The sequence below is a fragment of the Agelaius phoeniceus genome, chromosome 2 (genome assembly GCF_051311805.1).
Source record: "Agelaius phoeniceus isolate bAgePho1 chromosome 2, bAgePho1.hap1, whole genome shotgun sequence".
In the NCBI taxonomy this organism is placed as follows: domain Eukaryota; kingdom Metazoa; phylum Chordata; class Aves; order Passeriformes; family Icteridae; genus Agelaius; species Agelaius phoeniceus.
In genome coordinates this window covers 98,683,131-98,703,031 of record NC_135266.1, presented here as the reverse complement: position 1 = coordinate 98,703,031, position 19,901 = coordinate 98,683,131, and the positions used below count along the sequence as shown (strand labels likewise).

The window sequence follows — 19,901 nt, the reverse complement described above, 5'->3', positions numbered from 1 at the left end:
ACAGGCTATATACATGTGTATATATATATATATATATATATATATATATATGCCTTATTCATGTTCATCTTTTCCCACTGCCTAGATTGTAAGTTAAATTGAATGGACCAATAAGAGATTGCTAAACTGTGGGCTTTAGAGATCTCCAAGCTTGCATTAATGCAAGTAAATATATACCACAGATTTTTTTTCAAACCCAGAAAAGTTGGCTGTTAAGATGGCATAACAATTCACAGTGAGAACATGAATTTCCAAAAAAGGTTGGAAAGTGTCATCAAATTACAAGGCGATAATGAGGCCTGAGGCTTTTCCAGCATGTATGGTTGTCCTGCTAATTTGGTAAGACAGTGCCTCCAGAAATAATTAATGATAGCATTTGTACAGGTACTTAATCAACAGAAACATTGGAGAGTGATGAATCCATGCAAAGATTGCACAGGTAGAATAGAACAATCCCTACAATAGACAGATATAATAATATGCTAGCAGTGTCTCCTTCGAGAGTGAAACTCAGTTTTTCATTTTCATCTCTTACCTGGGCTCAATGTCACTGAAGAAGGCTTGAGTAATTTGAAGAAAATAAGAGTTGTGATTTTTTTCAGTTGGGTTTATGTATTTATTTGAATTTTACAGCTTTTATACATTTTTTTTTTGATATTACATTTCTTAGAAACTACAAAATCATATTTAATCTTGAATGCCAAGCTGCAATTTTTACAGCAGATCCTGTTGTGTTGTCTTTGCTTTTAGGAGGAATGAGCACAGGTCCTACTGGGCACTCACCTGATTGACCAGCAGAAGAACAATTAAAATTTTCAGCCCACAAATATACATGCATGGATATACATGTCACTTGAACTCCAGTTGAAAGTTGAATGAAGAGAGGTACTTGTATTTTTACTTACTTATGCATAGATAACCATCTGAATTACCTGAATTACCTTCCATGTTCTAGTAGAGATGCCTTTTAGCACTAACCCTCAACCTTGTGGCCTTAGCACACTTACAGAGAAAATACTTTCTTCAAGCACATTCAAGGGAGATCAGGTCAGTCAAAAGGACATGAAATTAATTTAAATCTGCAAAATGGCTTATTGAAACAGACTTATTGAAACTACAGCTACTACCAGTGATTCTATAGGCTACAGCTTCTGGACAGAGTTTCATTTTGTCCCAAAAAGCTCCAGATTGTTTGAATTAAATTCACTGACTTTTTCTTCCTCTCCATAGTACTATCATAATGGTGAGAGAAAGAGATTCTTCCAAAAAGAGCCTCAGATTTTTAGAACTACATGGGATGAGAAGAAGAATTTCTTCTTGCGAGATGGCATCAGTCCTGGAAGTCATTCAACACATCACTGAATAAAGCCTAAGTCTTGATATTAACACCTTCTATAAAGCCCAAAACACCTCTCCAATCAGCCAATAATCAGCCTAAATCAATTGATTACCATCATGCCTAGTGACAAGAGTTAGTAATGAACTGCATGTATTTTTCTGATTTAGTGGTTTGGACAAGTGTTTTAGTCAATTTTTGAGCTGATATCTGCTAGAAACTTTGGCAGATAAACACATTTCACATTCAGAGGTTAATGTTGATATGTCTGGGAAAAGAACAGAGAAAAATGAAGGTGTAACTCCTTGGTAAGTGTAGAAACACTTAAATAACATAGTTAAACCCCATATATGGGTCATATTTTGCAACAGAAATAGTCCCTGAGCTTCTCCTCCAAAAGGGAGATCAAGTCTTTGTTTAGTGGAAACACATCATCCTGAATACATTGGAAAGAAATTTTGCTTGGGAGAGTAAAAAATGAATTTAAAAATAAGTTTGCTTCCTTCCAGGAGTAGAGCATCCATGGGAGTGAGTGAGTTTGGCTGGGAAGAGTTCATGTCTGGCAGATGCAGCCTGGAGCTGGGGCACAAAGAAGCACAGAACAGGTGAGGAGGGGAAGTGTCTGCATGAGGCAGCTGAAAATAGTGAAGTGGAAGCACAAAGTGATCTTTTAGACTTAGTTTCAATAGAATTTGAATAGAATTTTAATTTCAAATTTCCTTGCATTTCCTTGCAAGGACTCTTACGAATATTTGTGCCAATGTTTCCGTTTTTGGATGCTGCAGATGAACTCTTTCATGCATTGGTTTGTGGGGCAAGTGATTGTGAGATAACAGCCAAGTATCCAGGCAGCTCATGCAAAAAGGTGCAGTGAGCAGGAGGGCAGCAAGGAGAAAAGATGAAATGTGCCATGTGCAGGTGGAGGGGAATGGGGGTCACACAAAACACTGTGATTCTGATCCTGTTGTTTGGGAATTGGAAACTCATGTGGCCTCAAGATACAGAAAGTAGGAAAAATTAATGAACTAAAAGGATTGAAAAATATTTCTCTTTCAAAAAATAAAATGTCTGGATTTTGGACTACTATCTTTTTCATCCCCGTGCCTTTAAAACCTTCACACTTTAAAGATCTTGTACACGGAGCATTCTTTCCCAGGAAATAACTTATAAGTTTTGTATGTTGTTCGTCTAAAAGACATCTTTTCTTCTTCCTCTTGAGACTTGTTTTTTTTTTTGCTTAAGGCTATCATGGGGAAGACCAAGTGATTTAGTCACCCAGCAGAGTATTTATCATTACGCAAGCCAGGATAACAGCGTGTCACTGTGCTGCTTCCTTTTTTAGGTAGAGTTACTGTAAGGAGGCAAGCCTGCTGAAAAGACACCACACAGGAGACTCCAGCTTTTATGCAAAAAGGGCTCAGGTCATGCTCTGGGATTACACACATGGCCGTGGCTGTTACTGTAAAGATCTCCCTTCCTGGCAGGAGGAAGCAAGAAGAAATCATAGAATCACAGGATATCCTGAGCTGGAAGGCATCCACAAGGATAATCAAGTCCAGCTTCTGGCCCTGCACAAAATAACTCCAAAAATGGGAAGTGGCATCATCCCAAGCTGTACTCGATGGTGGAACCATCATGTACATGGGGAAAGGCTGTGAGGTTTTGCTTATTTGCAGGCCTAACATGAAGCAGAAAAAGGCAACACAACAGTTTGGATGGAGAAGACTGGGGTAGGGTCAAATTGGGGGTTGTGTTTTTTAAACAAGGAACAGGGTGTTTGTCACCTGGTGTATGTCACCACTGGCCTGGACAGGAGAGGATGGAGCCAGATGGTGCTCTGGAGAGGCAGTTCAGACACAGCTGGGAGTCCCCACAAAGTCAGAGGAAGTGAGGACCATCCATTCTTCATTTGACCTTGCAGAATTTGTGCAGAGTCCAAAGAAACCTGTCTTACCAAGGCTTGTAGGTGCCATTAAGGAGGAAACAGCTGTGACTGGGGCATCACTCCTTTTTTCTCCTGGCTTTCCTGCTGTCCCCCAGGGCTCCCAGCACAAGTCAGTCAACCCAAAGGGCTCCAAACACAAGTCAGGAAAACTCCCTGAAAGCATCTGAAGCACAGAATTTGAATTCTAGAGTTGAAGAAGTTGGCTGGAGTTGGGTGGAAGAGGGATCATACACAGCACATAAGTCTGTTTACAACAGGCTATTGCTCATTAGTAAAAGTTTTAAACAAATATTATGTTTAAAGGCCATTTTATAACTCTTGCTATTCTCCCCTTTGGAAATCTTTGACAACTCCCATTTCTTAGCTCTCAGGAAGCAACTCCACCTCAAAAATCTCACTTCTTGAAAGAATGGTTGCAGCAAAGAGCGAACTCCCTATTTCTTCTTACACCTCCCACACAGAAGTGTCAGGAAGGTACTGCCAAAACATTTTCTACGATGACTGGCAACTTGCTTGCATGCCAAGAGAAAAGAACTTGTGAGAACATGCAAAAGTGTAATCCTGCAATTCCCTGCCTTGAAAAAGTTTTCAAAAAATGGTAATTACTTTTAATTGAATTTGAAGATGGGAGCACTATAGTTTTTATTTTAATCTAAAGCAACTCACCCGTGTCTGTGTCTTCTAACTAAAACAGGAACAAGAGACAGAATGTAGCATGCACAGGTAAAATTTAATTCGCTAATCCCTGCTCATTATTCTGGACTGTCACTTGTAATCCCCATATCCTATTTAAGAAATTATAATTTCTTCTGTAGTTCAAGTTTATTATGTACAGTCCAATCATAATTTTGTCAAAAAACCTGTCTGAGGTGAAGAAAGAATCCTGCACAGTGCTATTTGTTCATCAATAGACTAGTCAGGCTTACTAGCCTTTTTTAAAAGCACTTATAAAAGACACCATAGATCAGTATCAGCATTTTCAAGAGCCATTTTAACTATTTCCTCCAGGTGATAAGCAGATTTCTCATAGACAAAAGAGCAGCTGACATTCCAACCTTCAGATTTTTTTTTTATAAAAGCAAAATATTTTCTGTTTCTGACCATAACTGTGGTCTTAAATTATGTGCAGAGATAGGAAAGGTCTGTGCTTCACAAGTGATGGCAAAGTCAGTGAGTCTTATGTCAACATCTTTTGTCCAAATCTAATTTGATAATGATGAAAAGGTGTCACTTAGTGATCTCTCTATTTGAAATTAATTTATGGTAAGACACTTAATGAACAGGTGCTTAAAATAGCAATACTTTTTTTATACCTGTGCCAGCTTCAGCTGCACTTTTTCTGTAGCTAAATAGAATATCACTGATATTAGTTTGGACAAATAAATCAGCCCATACTGTTTTGAAGGGATCAAAGGAAAACAAAACCCCACCAATTTCAAAGGACCTCTTCATCCCACCCCTTATTGGTGCTGTTACAATGGAAACTTCTGACACATAATTCCCTCAATAAACCACATTTCCATCCCAGAGAAACAGCAATTGTTCTTCACACCTCCTCACACAAAGATGGTTTCAAGGACCATCAGAAAAATATACAGAGAACTAACCTAAAACTATTAACTTTCCAGACTGTAATCACTGTATTCTGTTTCTTCTGAAAAGTCACTTCACTTTTGAACTCCCATCCAGCCCTTACATTTTTTTCCCAGCTCAGAGGATTTTTGCAGCAAGAGACACAAGTTCACCACAGTTTGGAGGAGACATTTCCCTGAACCATAACATACCAGGGATATGACTTCGACAATATGTGTTTACACAGACCTTTATAATACAGTTACAGTGAAGAAAGTAAAGCAATACTGTTCTTGATGCAGTTCTTGATGCAATACTACTCTTAAGCTTTGGAGAAGTTAAGGAGATGCTGAGACACAGCTGAATACCTGTAGAGCATGAGACAAAAGCAGAAAAGAGGCAACAGAGATCAATCAGCACTTGGCTTTGGTTTGCAGTCCCTCCAGCCTTGCCTGATTCCTCTGCAGTGGACACACTTGAAGCATATACAAAGAGAATTAACAATGAGTAACATTCTTCATCCTGCCCTGTGCAAACACCACTTCAAGAGTTAGAGAAAGCAGTGGAATTGAGAGAAGCTTGAAAGTGAGGTATAATGAAATTACTGGCGCTGTATTGATAACTTTAAAAATCAAAAAAAGGAGGAAAAAAAAGCTCATTGTAAGTCATTGGAACAAACATGGTTTTCACAACCCTGTTCTCATTTCTGCTCAAAGACATTCTTTTATTAAAATGACTAGTAATTAATTAAAGGAAGAGCTCCAAGATACTAGCTAGTGCTTGCTCTCTCTCAAATAATGGGAAGAAAAAATACAGAGTACCCTTCTACACACCTTGTTTCTGGTCCCTTACATTGAAGTCTATTGGAGAGAAACCCCCCATAGAAGGCAGGCCTGATGGAAACCCAGGAAACTCACAGGATATAGCAGATGTTCAGGTATATGAACAATAGGCAAATTATTGGCTCTCACAGTGGTCACTCTCCTTATTTTTTTGTCTTCTGCACAGGATTAATTTTTAAAATGGTTTATTTTCAAGTCTGACATATGTCTAACTGCAGCCAGCAAATTCCTATTCACGAGCTTACATGTGTTTAGTATTTCTGTGCTTCTTTACATATATCATCCTGTGTAGACAGAGAAAAAAGTATTCCAAGTAGATTGCCTCTCTGAAGAGCTACTTTAAGATATTTCATTTTATTGTACAGATCTATATACTGTTAGCCATCATAGTAGCAGACTGCCGTGACTAGAAATTTCTCCCTATTTTTTCCTAGCTTGCCAATTAACTGTTACCACACTACAGAGGGAAAAATGTCATTGCTGTTTGCTCATTCATGACCTAAGTAAACATCAGGAGGAAATCAGTCCCACCCAAACCCCACTGTCAAGTGTGTTTGCACAGGTGTCACCAATTAGGGCAGAATTTGTCCTGCAGAAAATGTCCAACCCTACATGCTGCAGAAAACTGACAAGTTGGTTTGGGATCTCACAGTGATGTTTGTAGAGCTGTCTGCACATAGCCTCAAGGTCTGGGGAACGAGGCATTTCTTTCCTTTGTGAACTGAACATTTCTGGTGTGTGTACTCTGTCTAACTGGGATGTAGTTGATTTCCTTCATAGCAGTCCATACAGTGCTGAGGTTTGAATTTGTGACAATATCTCTATTTCAAGTTCTCATTTCACCCTTAGCCCCTACTCCAACCCCTTTTCCAGAAGCTGCACATCATGGAGCTGTATCACCTGCCCATCCTGACTTAGTGAGGGCTTCTCTTCTTCCCACTATTTCAGAGGAGGTGGACGAGCATATCAACTCATTTGTGGCACCCTTTGTAAACAGTGAGGAAGAATGTGTGGCCATATGGAATGTTGTGCTGTGCTAACAGACTGGCGTGAATCCTGTTCTCAGAAGCCAATCCCTCTGTCAAGAAAAAAGGCAAAACAAAGGAACTCGGCAAACGTGCATCAAGGATTCTCCAGATGACAAAAACTCAAAATAAGTGACACTACTTCACATATGCTGTGTGCAATCACAAGGACAGTTACCTCACCATGAGGACAGGAACCCACTGTCTGTAACTGCTTCAGTTGCAGAGGGATTTCAGCTGTGGAGAGTGTTCCTTGGGGTTTTGTGGAGAGACTGGAACTCGCAACCATGAGCAGCCCTGTTCATTTTGAGAAGTATTACCTCAGATGCCATAAGTGATGACTTTAAATAGCATTTTCGGTGTTTTTCTTGTTTCTAGTGCTTATCAAAGAACAAAAAGGTGACCATGAAGACCTACAGGGTCACTTGATTTACAAAGAAGAGGAAGCCAAAGGATGTATAAATCTAGGAGAAAAAGTTTTTAAAGACAAGATGAGACTGTAAAATAAAAGGGTCACATGAAAGATGCCAATACTTAACATTTCAGTGAAGGAGCTGTGGCTTTAAAAGTTGGAGGGTAGCATGGAGAGTATTGCTAATATTTAAAAACTAGCTCATAAAATGAAAATTATGATGATGATAATAATAAAAAAAATATTGAAAGAAGAGATTTTTAAGTAAAGGCAGTCTAACCAGCAACTGTCCAATCTGTTTGAGTAGTATATCATGGTACGCCATCTAATGTCACTTACATAAACGCTTATATTTGTTACCTCTTTATTTTTAACAGCTGTGCCATTTCCACATTGAACTGCAACTTACAAATAAGACCACAGACTGCAGCCGGAAAAAGCTGTAGAAAAGCTTTTAAAAACAGATATTTGAGCAGAACTTATCATATTAACTATTTCTGGTAAATTCTAAATTATCTTAATTTTTAATATTTTGTGAATAATTGCACTAGAATTAGAAAGTAAAGGTATCTTCAGTTGCATAAATCCAATTTTCCACTATTCCACTGCTGGCTATGCAATTTCTAACTTTTCCCTCAGATAAAGCACTTCCCTTTAGTCAGCAAACAAAAATGAAATCTTACAAGTTTCCATATAAAACCCCAAATCTGTTTTAATTTTAAAATTAGGAGAACAATATCTTGCATTTTTTTCCAACTGTGTGAATAGTATCTAAGACTCAGAGTTCAAGAGAAAAAACCTGAACAGATGCATCTAAGAATTCAACCTAGTATTCTCTCAATTTTGTATCAGCATCATAAAAGGTTTTCATTCCTCACAGTGCACAACTGCAGAACCTTAAGGTCATAAACTTGATTTTCACAAAGTACTTGTGTTTTCATGCCCTGAAGCCACAAGTGGCCATCATTACTTTCAATTTTACACTTATCAGCAGGAGTCATCCCCAATGCACTTTTCAGGACACTCCTGCCACATTTTGGCATGAATACCACAACCCAATTTTATCAGCTTCCAAATTTGGAAGCCTTCTCATCTTCATTCTGTGTGGCTCATTTCCTGTGGCTATCCTTTTTTAAAATCAGCCTAACAAAGCTTTACCAAGGCCAGGCAAATGGCATAAAAATGCAATTTAAGGAACAATATTGCCTTGACCTGCAAAGAAGAGGGAGTGCAATGGATCTTAATGGCCCTTTTCTATGTAAGATTCTGAGAGCTGTGGAGGTATAATACAAACACTGAACTGTCCTGAATTAAATGAAGTCAAGATAACTCAAGGACAAAAACTTGTTTGCAGCCAATATAGATATTTGAATTCCTCTCAGCAGTACTTTAAAAATCTCATTATGAATGGAAATGGGTATTTCTTGTGGTGCTACAGCAAACCTTGAATTTCTTCATTGTTTCATGATGTGTGTTCTGAATACAGACGGGCTCTCCCAGAGATAAAACTCAGAACAGTGTAGCATAAATGATATCCATAAATAATTATTTCCTTAGCTTATCCACTAAAAATATCACTCCTGCTTGAAATACATAAATCTGGATATAACTCCAAACCAGGAACATTACACGTAAGGCTTTAGTGAGTTCTGCAGCATTACAAGAAAGCTGCCGCTACTTCAAATTCAGTGTTAGAGCTTGGTACTTAATTTTTTTGAGGAGGAGGGTAAACTAGAATATATCTTCTTTCATCCCTTATCATGGCTACAAATATCCCACTTAGAGGCAAAGTTATGCTTTGAAATAAATTGCTGGGCTTCAGGTTATGAATCTTAAAAAAAAAAAAAAAGAAAACCCACAGAAGTACCTGTAAATAATTGAAGGTACAGTTTTGCATTACAAAATGACCTTGTGTCACATTTTATAAACAGCAGAATTATCTTAAAACAAAAAAGGTGACTAATATTCTGTCTACCATGCATGCATTCAGAACTTGGTATTATGGATGTGCTCCAGGAGGAATTTTTTCTATTTTCTTTGGCTGTATTACTTAAGGGAGGGCTGTTAGCCAGCTGAGCAAAACAGCTGTGACTTGGGAGCCCAGTGGAAGAGAATGGGCCCTGTAGAAGATTGGCTTTTGCATATCAGCTTAAACTAAGCTCCTAAAAGGGACAGAATATTCTGTGACAATCACTGGAATTGAGTGACATTATTAATACAAATGTTCTGCCAAGATAATGGACAGACCTGCTTATCTGTCCATAGTAATTAAAAAGCTCTAATAAAATAATATTGAAATAAATTTCAATGCTTTGTATGATTGAATTCCTCACAGGAAAGTCTTTTATACAGCTTCAACTTTAAGTTGCTACTAATTTTTGAAAGTTAATGCCATGATAACTTTCAATAATATGGCTAGTGCACATTTCTATGCTGCATTAATTGTACATTTACAGCTCCAAAGAAGACATGCACAAAGAGGAAAAATACAGGACATATCATCTGCAGTTGTAGACAAATGAAAACAGTGGCTATCAGCCCCGCAGCATTTTCATTAAATATAACTATTCTTATCCAGCATTTGTATGCATTAAATAATCATCATGCTTCCCTAGCTCTCCTCCTTCCCTGGAGAGGTCCATGGATCTAACTGACACTCTTGTAGGACTTACCACTTCTACAGAATACTAAACAGAGAACTAAATAATTTCTTTCCCCTGGCATCCTAATTAGGACAGTATGAAGCTCTATGCTCTTAAATCCTAAAGTCAGTGAAGAAACTGAACAAAGTCTGCTACATTCACATCAACAATTACTTACTCTTTTTTGTCCCCACATAACTTTTTCACTCCATGTCAGTTAGTGCAAAATCCTGCCATAACCAAATTTGTGCAAAGATCTCCATAATCAGAGTGGAATATTTTTTGTTGCTAACACATAGCTGTTTAGATACCCATTCTTCTTTTTCTAGGACACTCCTGTTGCAAGAAAGCCTTGAATCTTTAATTTTCATGGCTGTTTCATGAGTGGAGCCATGGCAGGGAACAGAAAAGGCATTAGGATACTTAGGGAGGGGGAAGAAAATATAATCTCAATGCCAGCAAGAACAAACTGCTGATACAACTGATTTTAAATCTTCTTCCTAGGTGGGAGACTAACAGAAAACAGCTGAGATTTTCACTTTGAAGAATGCTATTGAACTGGAAAGAGTATTATGACACTAGAAAAATAATGCAGATTGTACTTTGCTGATATGGAAATATGCAATAATAGCAATTAAATTAATGTGTGTCCCTACTGAAACAGCTGATTTTTTTCCTTGCTTGCAAAATATTATCTATCCAAAGATACCAGTTATGGAGAAAAAGGGACATTTTAAAGAAGATGATACTTAACCAGGGACCATTTACAGGATACTCTGATGCCCCAGTTCCTACTGTGAATCTATGCACACACACAGAGTTTGCCATCCTCAGGTTTTATTTAGAAATTAGTGCCAAAACAATTCTCTTCTCTGTGAATCAAATCTGTTCTTTGGATTAAGCTGAGAAAAAATGAATACTAAATGAAGAACTCAAAGGTTTCTATGAAATTTATTTATGACCTTCTAGGGAGTCCCCTCACAGAAGACACCAGAATAGTTCAAAATGTTGAGAGCAAAACTATGAAATTTTATCCATGTATATGAATTGTATCCATGTATTTTTGACACAGTCCTTTAATATCCCAGTTTTGGAACTGTGATACCAGAAAAACTCCTCAATTCCTAAACAGGTTTTTCAAATCAAAATAACGTTGCATTGATATGTAAGGTGTGGTATGGTTAGAGATCAGGAAAGGGCAGCTGAAGTTTGCTAACAAACAAGAATTTTTACATCCTCAAATGTTTGTAAGCTGGGGAGAGTTTTTAATTCATGTGAGCCTAAGGCTGCACAGCTTTTCAGTTTAATACGGGAACTAGGAGGAATAAGGATTATATGTACACACAGCACAAAATAGTCTGCATGCAGGTACCTGGGCCAATCACTAGCAATACATAGCATACAGTGTAAGGCCCCTCTCCACCACACTTCAATTCTGCTAATTTTCCAGGCTACATCTGATATTTTGTCTGTCTCTCTTTCAAGTGAAAATTCCATTATGGGCTGATAATTATCAATAGCACTACTGCTGGAGTATTTCACACACACACAAAAAAAGGGAGGTTTTAAAAACAACTCAAATCAGCAATTTATAACAATTTAAAAATTGAGATGTTTCTGACCCGTCCTAATTGTGACAAACTGAAAATACAAGAAATATTATCTGGGAAACAGAAGATGGGAAGATCCATCTGCATATGCAAATAGTAGATTATGGTTTGGGGTATTTTGCTTTTATAGACCTCAGATGGACCATCTGGATCAAAAAATCCAGAAGTTCCCAGGCATGCCTGTGAAAGCACTATCCATCTAATAAGGTTCAGTACATAGATTGGAGGCCCATTCGCAACAGCAAACAGAAAGCTCTTTGTCCCATCATCAAACCCTTCACAGTTAAATGGGAAAGAACTCAGAAATCAGATAAAATACTAGACCTCCCCCTTCAACACTGGGTAGAAGATACAACTCAGTTCTTAACTGAGGTCACTTTTATTGTGGCTGCATTTTTTTGCCTGGTTAAGCAGCTGTGTAGTGCTTCATTTCCAGCTGGATTTGAGCCACGACAATTGTGCAGAGAGGTCTACAGTGCATTATAAGAGAAATAGATTCTTAAGTTTCTACTACCATTCACCTCCCATAATTCAAATTGCTGCCTGAAGTGCACCTTTTCAAAATCTAATTGGGGTAAGGATTTAATCGTAACCTACCATACCAAATTTATGTTGCTTCTCCCAACACTCCATCTCCATGCAGTCTCACTGTAGTTCCTCCTCGAGGTAATTAAGTAATATATATACATAAGACGAGAATCTACAGTGAAAAAATTGCTTATTTTGTATGTTTTTTTTTGTATTTCAGAGTAGCCTGGCAGTCTTTAAACACTGTAAGGAAGAACATTGTGAGCATGTAAAATGGACCCCATTTACCATGGGGTCCATTTTACCTGCTGACAGTGTTCTTCCTTACATCCTCTGCATTAGAAGACTAATCACATTAGATGCAATGTATGCACTGCCTTGTATTTTGCCCTTTTTTTTTTGGCAGATGACAGTGAACAAGAGCTGAGACATCTTCAAAAGCTCCTTCTATTAAGGAAAATGAAAAATCTCATTTTTTTTCACACAGAGTGTATTTTTGATAAATAAGAAACAAATGTAACATAAATTGAATATGGATAAGCTGGAAACATTCCCTGATATGATCAAACCCACTATATTTAAAAGGCAGTGATGAGGGCATTATCAGATTTGATTTTGAGATGGCGGATCAACTTCCATCTGCGTACCTCAGGAAGTTCATTAGCTGTACCACAGGGTTATGCACACAAGTCCCTGTTCTTATACTTGAAAGGGCATGGAAATACTTACATTAATGTATATGTACTGAGACTTGAACATATCTGAACAGTTCTGGATGCATGGTTCTTACCCTCTTTGAAAGCCATCATGGTGCACTTCCTAGTTGCTGCCTGACTTCAGCGCCCTGGTTTGCGCTTGGTTTTTCATGTGGATTCCTACTCATGCACTTTGGGAGCCTTGGAGGGTAAGATTTGAACAGAATCATCCAGCAGTGGCTTCAAGGGCAAGCAGAACCTCTAGGCACCAATGGAACAAGGTTTACTCCTAGTCCAATAAAGGACTGACAAATGGCACACAAGGATTAAAAAGGCAAAACCAAGAGGAAAATAAAAGTGAGTCTAGCAGAAATACATGGATTATTTTCAGACTATTAAACTTTATAAAATAAAGTATTTGTGTCCTGAGTGCTCTGCATTTGGAACCCAGGAGAAATATACTTAAAAATAAGGGACAATGACACCAAGCAAAATTGCTCCTTTGGGCTCACATTGTACAAAATAGTCCTACTGCTCCAATTGCATTTGAAAGATTCAGGACTTCCCTTTCCTCCAGAATCTCTGGGACAGGCATTTTGGTTAAGGAAACATCATGTCATCATTGCCGATTTTAGCTGAAATGCATTTTGCTTGCAAGCCCCATCAGAAAGTGAAAGGAGGTAGGTTCTCAGAGAATAGGTTTGTGATGGAAAACTAAAATAAAGGAATTTTGTAAGGACAGGAAAGATGAAGACAATTCATGAAGAGTACTCCAAGCATAGCTGCACATGACTTAACTTCTTGAGATTAATGAATTTGTTGTACATGCCAATAATTACTTCCATTCACATGGAACAGGTCCAGCTGCTTTCAGCATCCACAAATGAGAAGCAGAAGGAAGCAGAAGAGAAAACAACCATATTTTGCTATGTCCAACAGTTAAAATCAATGGATAGCAAATAAATTATGCTAAGCACAATTAAACACAGAATTAACAGTAATCATTTGTAACATAACACAGCAAGACAGCCGAGATGAATGAGAAATGGCTTTTATTGCATCATATTGAGAAACTGAATGATACGTTGCCAAGATACGTGTTTACAGAAATATGAACCTGAGGTCAAATATCTGGTTGGCTTCTAGTGGAACATGTATTCATCTACGCCTTGCTTGTGGATGTTTCTAATCCCTTCTCCTACTTTTATGTGTGAGGAAAACTCCTACTCTTGTGGTAGCTACTATTTTAGCATTACAAGGGGCAGGAATGCTGTTCAAATCCATGCTCATGCAGGTGACATTTGGTTATTAGTGAGTGGATTAGACATGCCTCACACCAGATGAGAGATGGCACAGCATCTGCCATCTCTCATTTAAAGCAGTCGGCTTTAAATCTCTGAGATCTTCAGAACGCTGCTGACAGCAAAACAAGGCAAACTCAGCTAGGCTGTGCCTGCACAGTACTTCATGGGCAGATGGAAGCCTGGTCCACATGGGCTCCAGTACAAATAACTGTGTTCCAAAAACCATGTCCCGATTACAGCAGATGATGGGCTGGGCTGATATATCCAAGGCTTGAATCTTCAATGAGTCTTGAAAGCTAGGGCTTATGATGGCAGCAATACAGGCCCTCAGCTTCGGTCAGCCTGGGGTGCAAGTACAGCAAACACACACGAGACTAAGAGGTAACATTTAGACTTTCTCAGTTACATCTACGTTAGGGTTCTAAAGTAGATGAATTTGTTAAAAAAAATCTCCTTCATCTGTTGCTATAACAACTCTCAGTTTTCTATTCAGCAACAGCCTTGGCCCTGACTTAAGTCCTGTTATTTCCTTTATTGCATTCTATGCTGTCTTTCAAAGATATTTCCAATGACCATGGTAAAACAGCAAACTAAAACAGCAAAATCACCTTTCATTAGACAATTATAGCTCAGCCATGAAAGAGAACCATAGCTGTCGCTATAGGACACAAAAAAACACAAGCGCACACCGCTCTTCTCAAGGTGAAGAAAAAAAGGGAAGTTTATTTTCTGACTCCAACATTTATAGCTTTCCAAAAGTGACAGTGGATTGGAGGGTGAGAGTGCCATCTCTCCAATGATACTGAACAAACCAACAGTCCAGCAACTTTCTCCTCTTCCATAAAGGAATGCAACACAATGAGTTATTTACAGAAAGTGTGTGAGAAAGTTCACTACAAGAATGTCAACAATCAGAAGGCTTGGAAAATCTTAAAAAATCAGGGCGACACATAGCATACCCCATCACCCTTGGAAAAATTTGGCCCAGGTTTACGTTGTGGAGATAATTGCCCAAAAATACTACAGAGCTGGGTTACTGCTGTAGTGTGCCTCCAATTCTAGGAGTTGAGGAGTGCTCCTGGGAGCTACAACAAATAGACATTGAGTTCATGCACCTAACATGCCAGAAAGATATGGATAATCTCTAAAATCAATATGTTTAAAAGTTAGGGGTGTGATAATTCTGCTTTGTCTTCTTAAGTTGCAGCCATTCCTGCTCAATGCAAGAGAAAAACAACCAGCTTTCAGCACAAAGTCCTCGGATATTATCCTCTGAGTTAGGAGGAGATGGGGAATCTGGAACCATTTACAGCCATACCAGGATCACTGCTGGCAGTCTGTGGGATGTTCCTTTGAGACATGCAGAGGAACCTCCTTCCAGCTTTCCGGCTTCACTGAATCTCCATCAAGGGGCTGCTGTTCCCACAGCAGATAGAAGGACTCTTCAGGCTCTGTCTTCCAGCAGCATTTTACCTCCTGTGTCAGAGACACAGAAGTGGGCTCTTTCTATCAAAACAAAGCTATGCCACAGGCTTTCCATCATCTTTGAATGATGGGCCAAGTACAACAATTGATTTATAACTCCTGATATGAAAAGACAGGCAGAAAATTCCCATAGTAGACAAGTGAATGAAACAGCAGCTTTGAAGGAGAGGAGACAGGCAGGGCCACAATGAAATTGTTTCCCTAAGAATGCGCGTATAACACTTGCCTATAGATTTCACTGGAAAATCTGGTTCAAAATAAGGAAGCCTAAATCTATTTGGTTTCTCCCTGATCTCTTTTTTCCTAAAGAGTACCGGACAGGTGGAGACTAAGCCAAGAGAACAGAGTCCCTGCATTAATTGTTAATGGAGACAAATGCCAGGTGCAGATGTCAACTGCAATTTTTCATTCCTTGCTGATAGCACAAGATTCCACAAAGTAATGCTAAAATGTTAGGGTAGAAAATTCACTCATGGCTCCCCTAGTCATTTTGTGACTTTTTAAATAGCTTTTTGTTTCCAAAATGCAATTTCACTCTGGTACTTCCTTTATGCCATGTAGCTTTGTCACAGTTGATCTTCATTAAAACTGAAGACACTATAATAGAAGGCACAATTTTAGAGTAAAGGTAATTGTTCTGTAGTCTGATCCATTGCGCATGCCAGCATGTAAAGTAATGTTATGCACTCACACATGCTGTGTAGTGTTAGATGTTGACACAAACAGAAGTGGATTTCCCAGTTTGTTTTGATTTAGGAATCACAGTGAACTCATCTCTTAGGAGCATTTATCTACAAATGAAGAGTCACAGACAGAAGCAAGACTTCAATGCACAGACAAGAGAACCTGGAAATCTTTCAGAGTTTAGCATGAAGATGAGACTTATTTCATTTTGTTGACCTTTTCAAGAGTATGACTTGCTGGAATGATCCTTTTGTTTTTGTTTCTGTGAATGAATATGATTTCACTTTTGTGGAGTGAATGGGGAACTAAAATCACAGGCATTTTTGCCTCAACCATCAAATGGGATGTTACACTTAGAGCCTCTGCAACTGCATAAATATGAATTGTTTGCTGCTATGCTCCAATTTTGTATGTTGACCAATCTCCAAATTAAGGGAAGACAGAGCAATTCAAGTGCACCAAAGTTCTCTCAATAGCTGTCTTCTGTCACTATAACTCTTCCTGCCCCAAAACCTCAGCTATGGCTTCCCTCAGCTGTAAGACTGTCCATCTGAAACCTGTGGTAATCACATATCCTCTAAACAGAGAGAGACATAGCTCTCTCCCAGGATTTTCCTGAGAAGCTGTGAAAAAGCTCAGCGAAAAGAATGAGAAACAATTCTTATCTTCACTTGCTGCACCTGTTGTTGTGCACATGTGGAATGTGTTATGAAGATTTGTTTACCAAAGAGTGATTTCTTAATTGGACACTGGTGATGGTGTTTTGGATTAATTGACCAAGTGGATCCACACGCGTGTTTTGACTGTCTGGCAAGGGCAATGGGTTTTTCTTAATAGTATAGTATAGTGTAGTAACAATAAAGCAATTGGTCAGCCTTCTGCAATCATTGAGTCAATGCTCGTTATTCCCTGACGGGGACCGCTGCTACAATAGAAACACGCTGAGTATCATTCTAAAGTAGCTGATTTACAGAGTATCTGTTCTAAATCAACAACCAGTAATGGAAGGCATGTGCTCATTTAATGGGTATTATGTGCCTGGAGTATATCTGTCCATTTAGTATTTGATAATAAAATGATGGAGGCATTTCACAGTCAAATGTGCTTGCTCTGAGGCTGTGCAAGCTGGGGAGCCAGGGGAAGATATTTTGCCCTTAATAAGTTTAATAGAGGCAGTTATGTTCAGAAGATAGCACCTGATCTGTCAGAAGTTGCTTTAGTCTTTCTAAAGGGGATAAATGTTCAGTAATCATTTCCTGAAAAAAGGGCCGGATTCTTTCTTTATTGCATTAGTATAGATTTAATGGGGAAGGAAAGGAGAGGCAGATCTGAATAGACATGGAAACCACATTTGACTATATGTAGAGACTCCAAGGAAATCAGTTCAAAGTCTAATGAAATTGACTTGGAAGGTCCTCCATCTAGTGATACTCATAAGCACATAGGAAAATAATGCCTTCTTGAGAATTTGAGCCAAAGATCTCCCAATGTGAACAGGTTGGCTAATAGAGAAGAGGATGTTTTCTTTTTGGTTAACAGATTAACAGAACTGTTTCCTTTTTTACTACATATGCATCTTTTGTCAGTATTTTATATTTCTGAACATTGTAAAAAAACTCATCCATGTGGACTTGATCTGGTTTAAGGACAGTTTCTGGGGTTCTGTTTAACAGCAAGAGACTCCTTATAGCATTGTGATGATCCTTTAAATGGGAATATCTGAACACTAGCAAGAAAACCCTGTCTTGAGAGCCTCCAAGGGAGACCTAGCTGTGCCTGCCATAACCTTCTATATGCTGTTCTTTGCACAGATATTACCATATTCTTTTTGAGGGCAGAAAGAAGGACAAATAATGAGAATTCTGGTAGAGATCGATCTAGCAAAGGTTATCATTAACAGATCATGTGCAGTGACGAGGGAGAAGGAATGTCAGGGACAGGTTGATTCTTCATCCAGTTTGCTTTTAGTAATATAACTGGGCCTGTAACCTAACATGTTAACTCTTTCAGTCCTGCTTACTCTTGAAAACTTCAGTCAGGCAAGGAATACTATAACTATGCATGCTATAGGCAACATTAAGATACAAAGTTTGGCAGAATACTTATCACAGTTGTGTACTGTGGGGGGAGGGGACAAAGATTATGAAGTGGGACACCCTGGGACAAAACAATAAATCATAAGTAAAATACACCTTTTGTTCCAGAAAATTCCCTGTTCCCCACCTTTCCATTGGATCTCTCCCTAAAGACCACCCCCTTCCCGGTTTTCTATTGGTGTACTCCAGTCACCCCACAAAAAGCTCACCTCTGTAACCCCTTCCTAGTGGTCAAAGGGCACCTCCGAGCCCGCCTAGTCCTTCCCCCTTTATAAACCCTATTCTCGCCCGGCTTCGGGGCTCGGCACCCTGGCTCCGCTACCCTTCAACAGAGCTGTACTCCTCTTTCCCTCCCTGCCTGCACCCTCGGACTTCCCGATATTAAAAAGCCTGTTGGAATTATACTGGAGTCACCGAGGCCTCTGTCCGGCTGTGCCGTTTTAAACATCCGGGAGTGCGCGTGCGCGTGACCACGGCTGGATCCCTCCGTGGCCACACGCGCCGAGGAGGGGGCCCGCGGGCACCCGCCCGATTCGGGGCTCCCGGGCAGCTAGCCGGCCCCGAAAAGCCGCTGTGTACCAATCAGAAATGGCTCATGGCAAGAACGCACACAGTAAAAAAGCAAGCTAAAAAACACGTGTTTTAGAAAATCATCTCAGCTTCTGAGAAGCAATTACTCCCACCTACATATCTGGTTATAAAGTCTAGTTCCTTAGAACGATCTGGTTATAAAATTTCTGCATGAGAAAAAGAAAGGGAAAGAGAGATAAGCTTGGATCACAACTTCATAGAGTGAAAAAGAACTAAGATGTTGAAAACCATTGTCTTGATATTGTAAAAACACATATTTATAAAACTAATTAAGCAATGAGGAAGCCAGGATTTTATACTAGTATTTTGCCTTTGACTAACACTGTTGTACTTTATCTCAAATTGCAGTTGTCTATGTCAAAAGATTAATTTAATTCTAGCATTGATGTAATAGATTGAGCTGACCAAATCAAACTCACCCTCAAAATACATAGTTATTTGTGCATGTTTGATGAGCAAGGATAGTTTAGTAACCAGTTTGAATAATCCTTCCTGCAAACAGGTCATTGTCTCCAAAGTATTGCAGATTTGAAATTTTCTGCTTTGTTCATCAGAATTCAGAATGGTTACCAAGTATCACCCAAGAATTACAGATACAGTCCATAAATGACAGGTCAATTAAGAAGGCAACATGAATTCCCAAAAATGCTGGAGAACAAGGGTTGCACAGAATACATTACAAAGAAATTGCATAAGTGACTTGATTTTTGAATTAGAAAATCAGAACAGAGGGTAAGTAGGAAAGTGCAAAAAAATCAAGATAGAGCTATAATGCCCTCAGTGAATACTCATGTCCTACTGGAGCTGAAAACCTGTCAAATTCAGAAAAGCAAAAAAGTTAAAAGCTGTAAGAAAATATGTAAGTCAATAGCAACATCTAAAATTTAAGCATCCTCTGATTTTGTGCAGGCGGAGAGGATTTGTTAGGTTACTGTTACAGTACCATTAAAAAACCAGCACAGGACTGTGAAGAAGCTACTGAACAGCTTGAAACAAATAGCACAGATGGATCTAGAAATCACTTGCCTGCAGATGACAGCTTCAGCAGAAGGTTGTACACTGGCTGTAGAAATCAGCCATTGCCCTCTTACCACAGAGATATCCATTGTTTATGTCACTTTTTACATCATTGCT

The 19,901-nt window shown here is 38.9% G+C and overlaps 1 protein-coding gene across 1 annotated transcript in view; it reads left to right on the top strand.

The window, feature by feature from the left end:
* C2H3orf85 (chromosome 2 C3orf85 homolog) overlaps nucleotides 1–18,822 on the top strand; it is a 35,110-nt gene extending 16,288 nt beyond the window's left edge. The window contains exon 5 of the mRNA XM_077174680.1: nucleotides 18,587–18,822. Coding sequence (XP_077030795.1) covers nucleotides 18,587–18,822 — 236 coding nt within the window. The remainder of the gene's footprint in view (nucleotides 1–18,586) is intronic.
* Nucleotides 18,823–19,901: the final 1,079 nt, after the last annotated feature.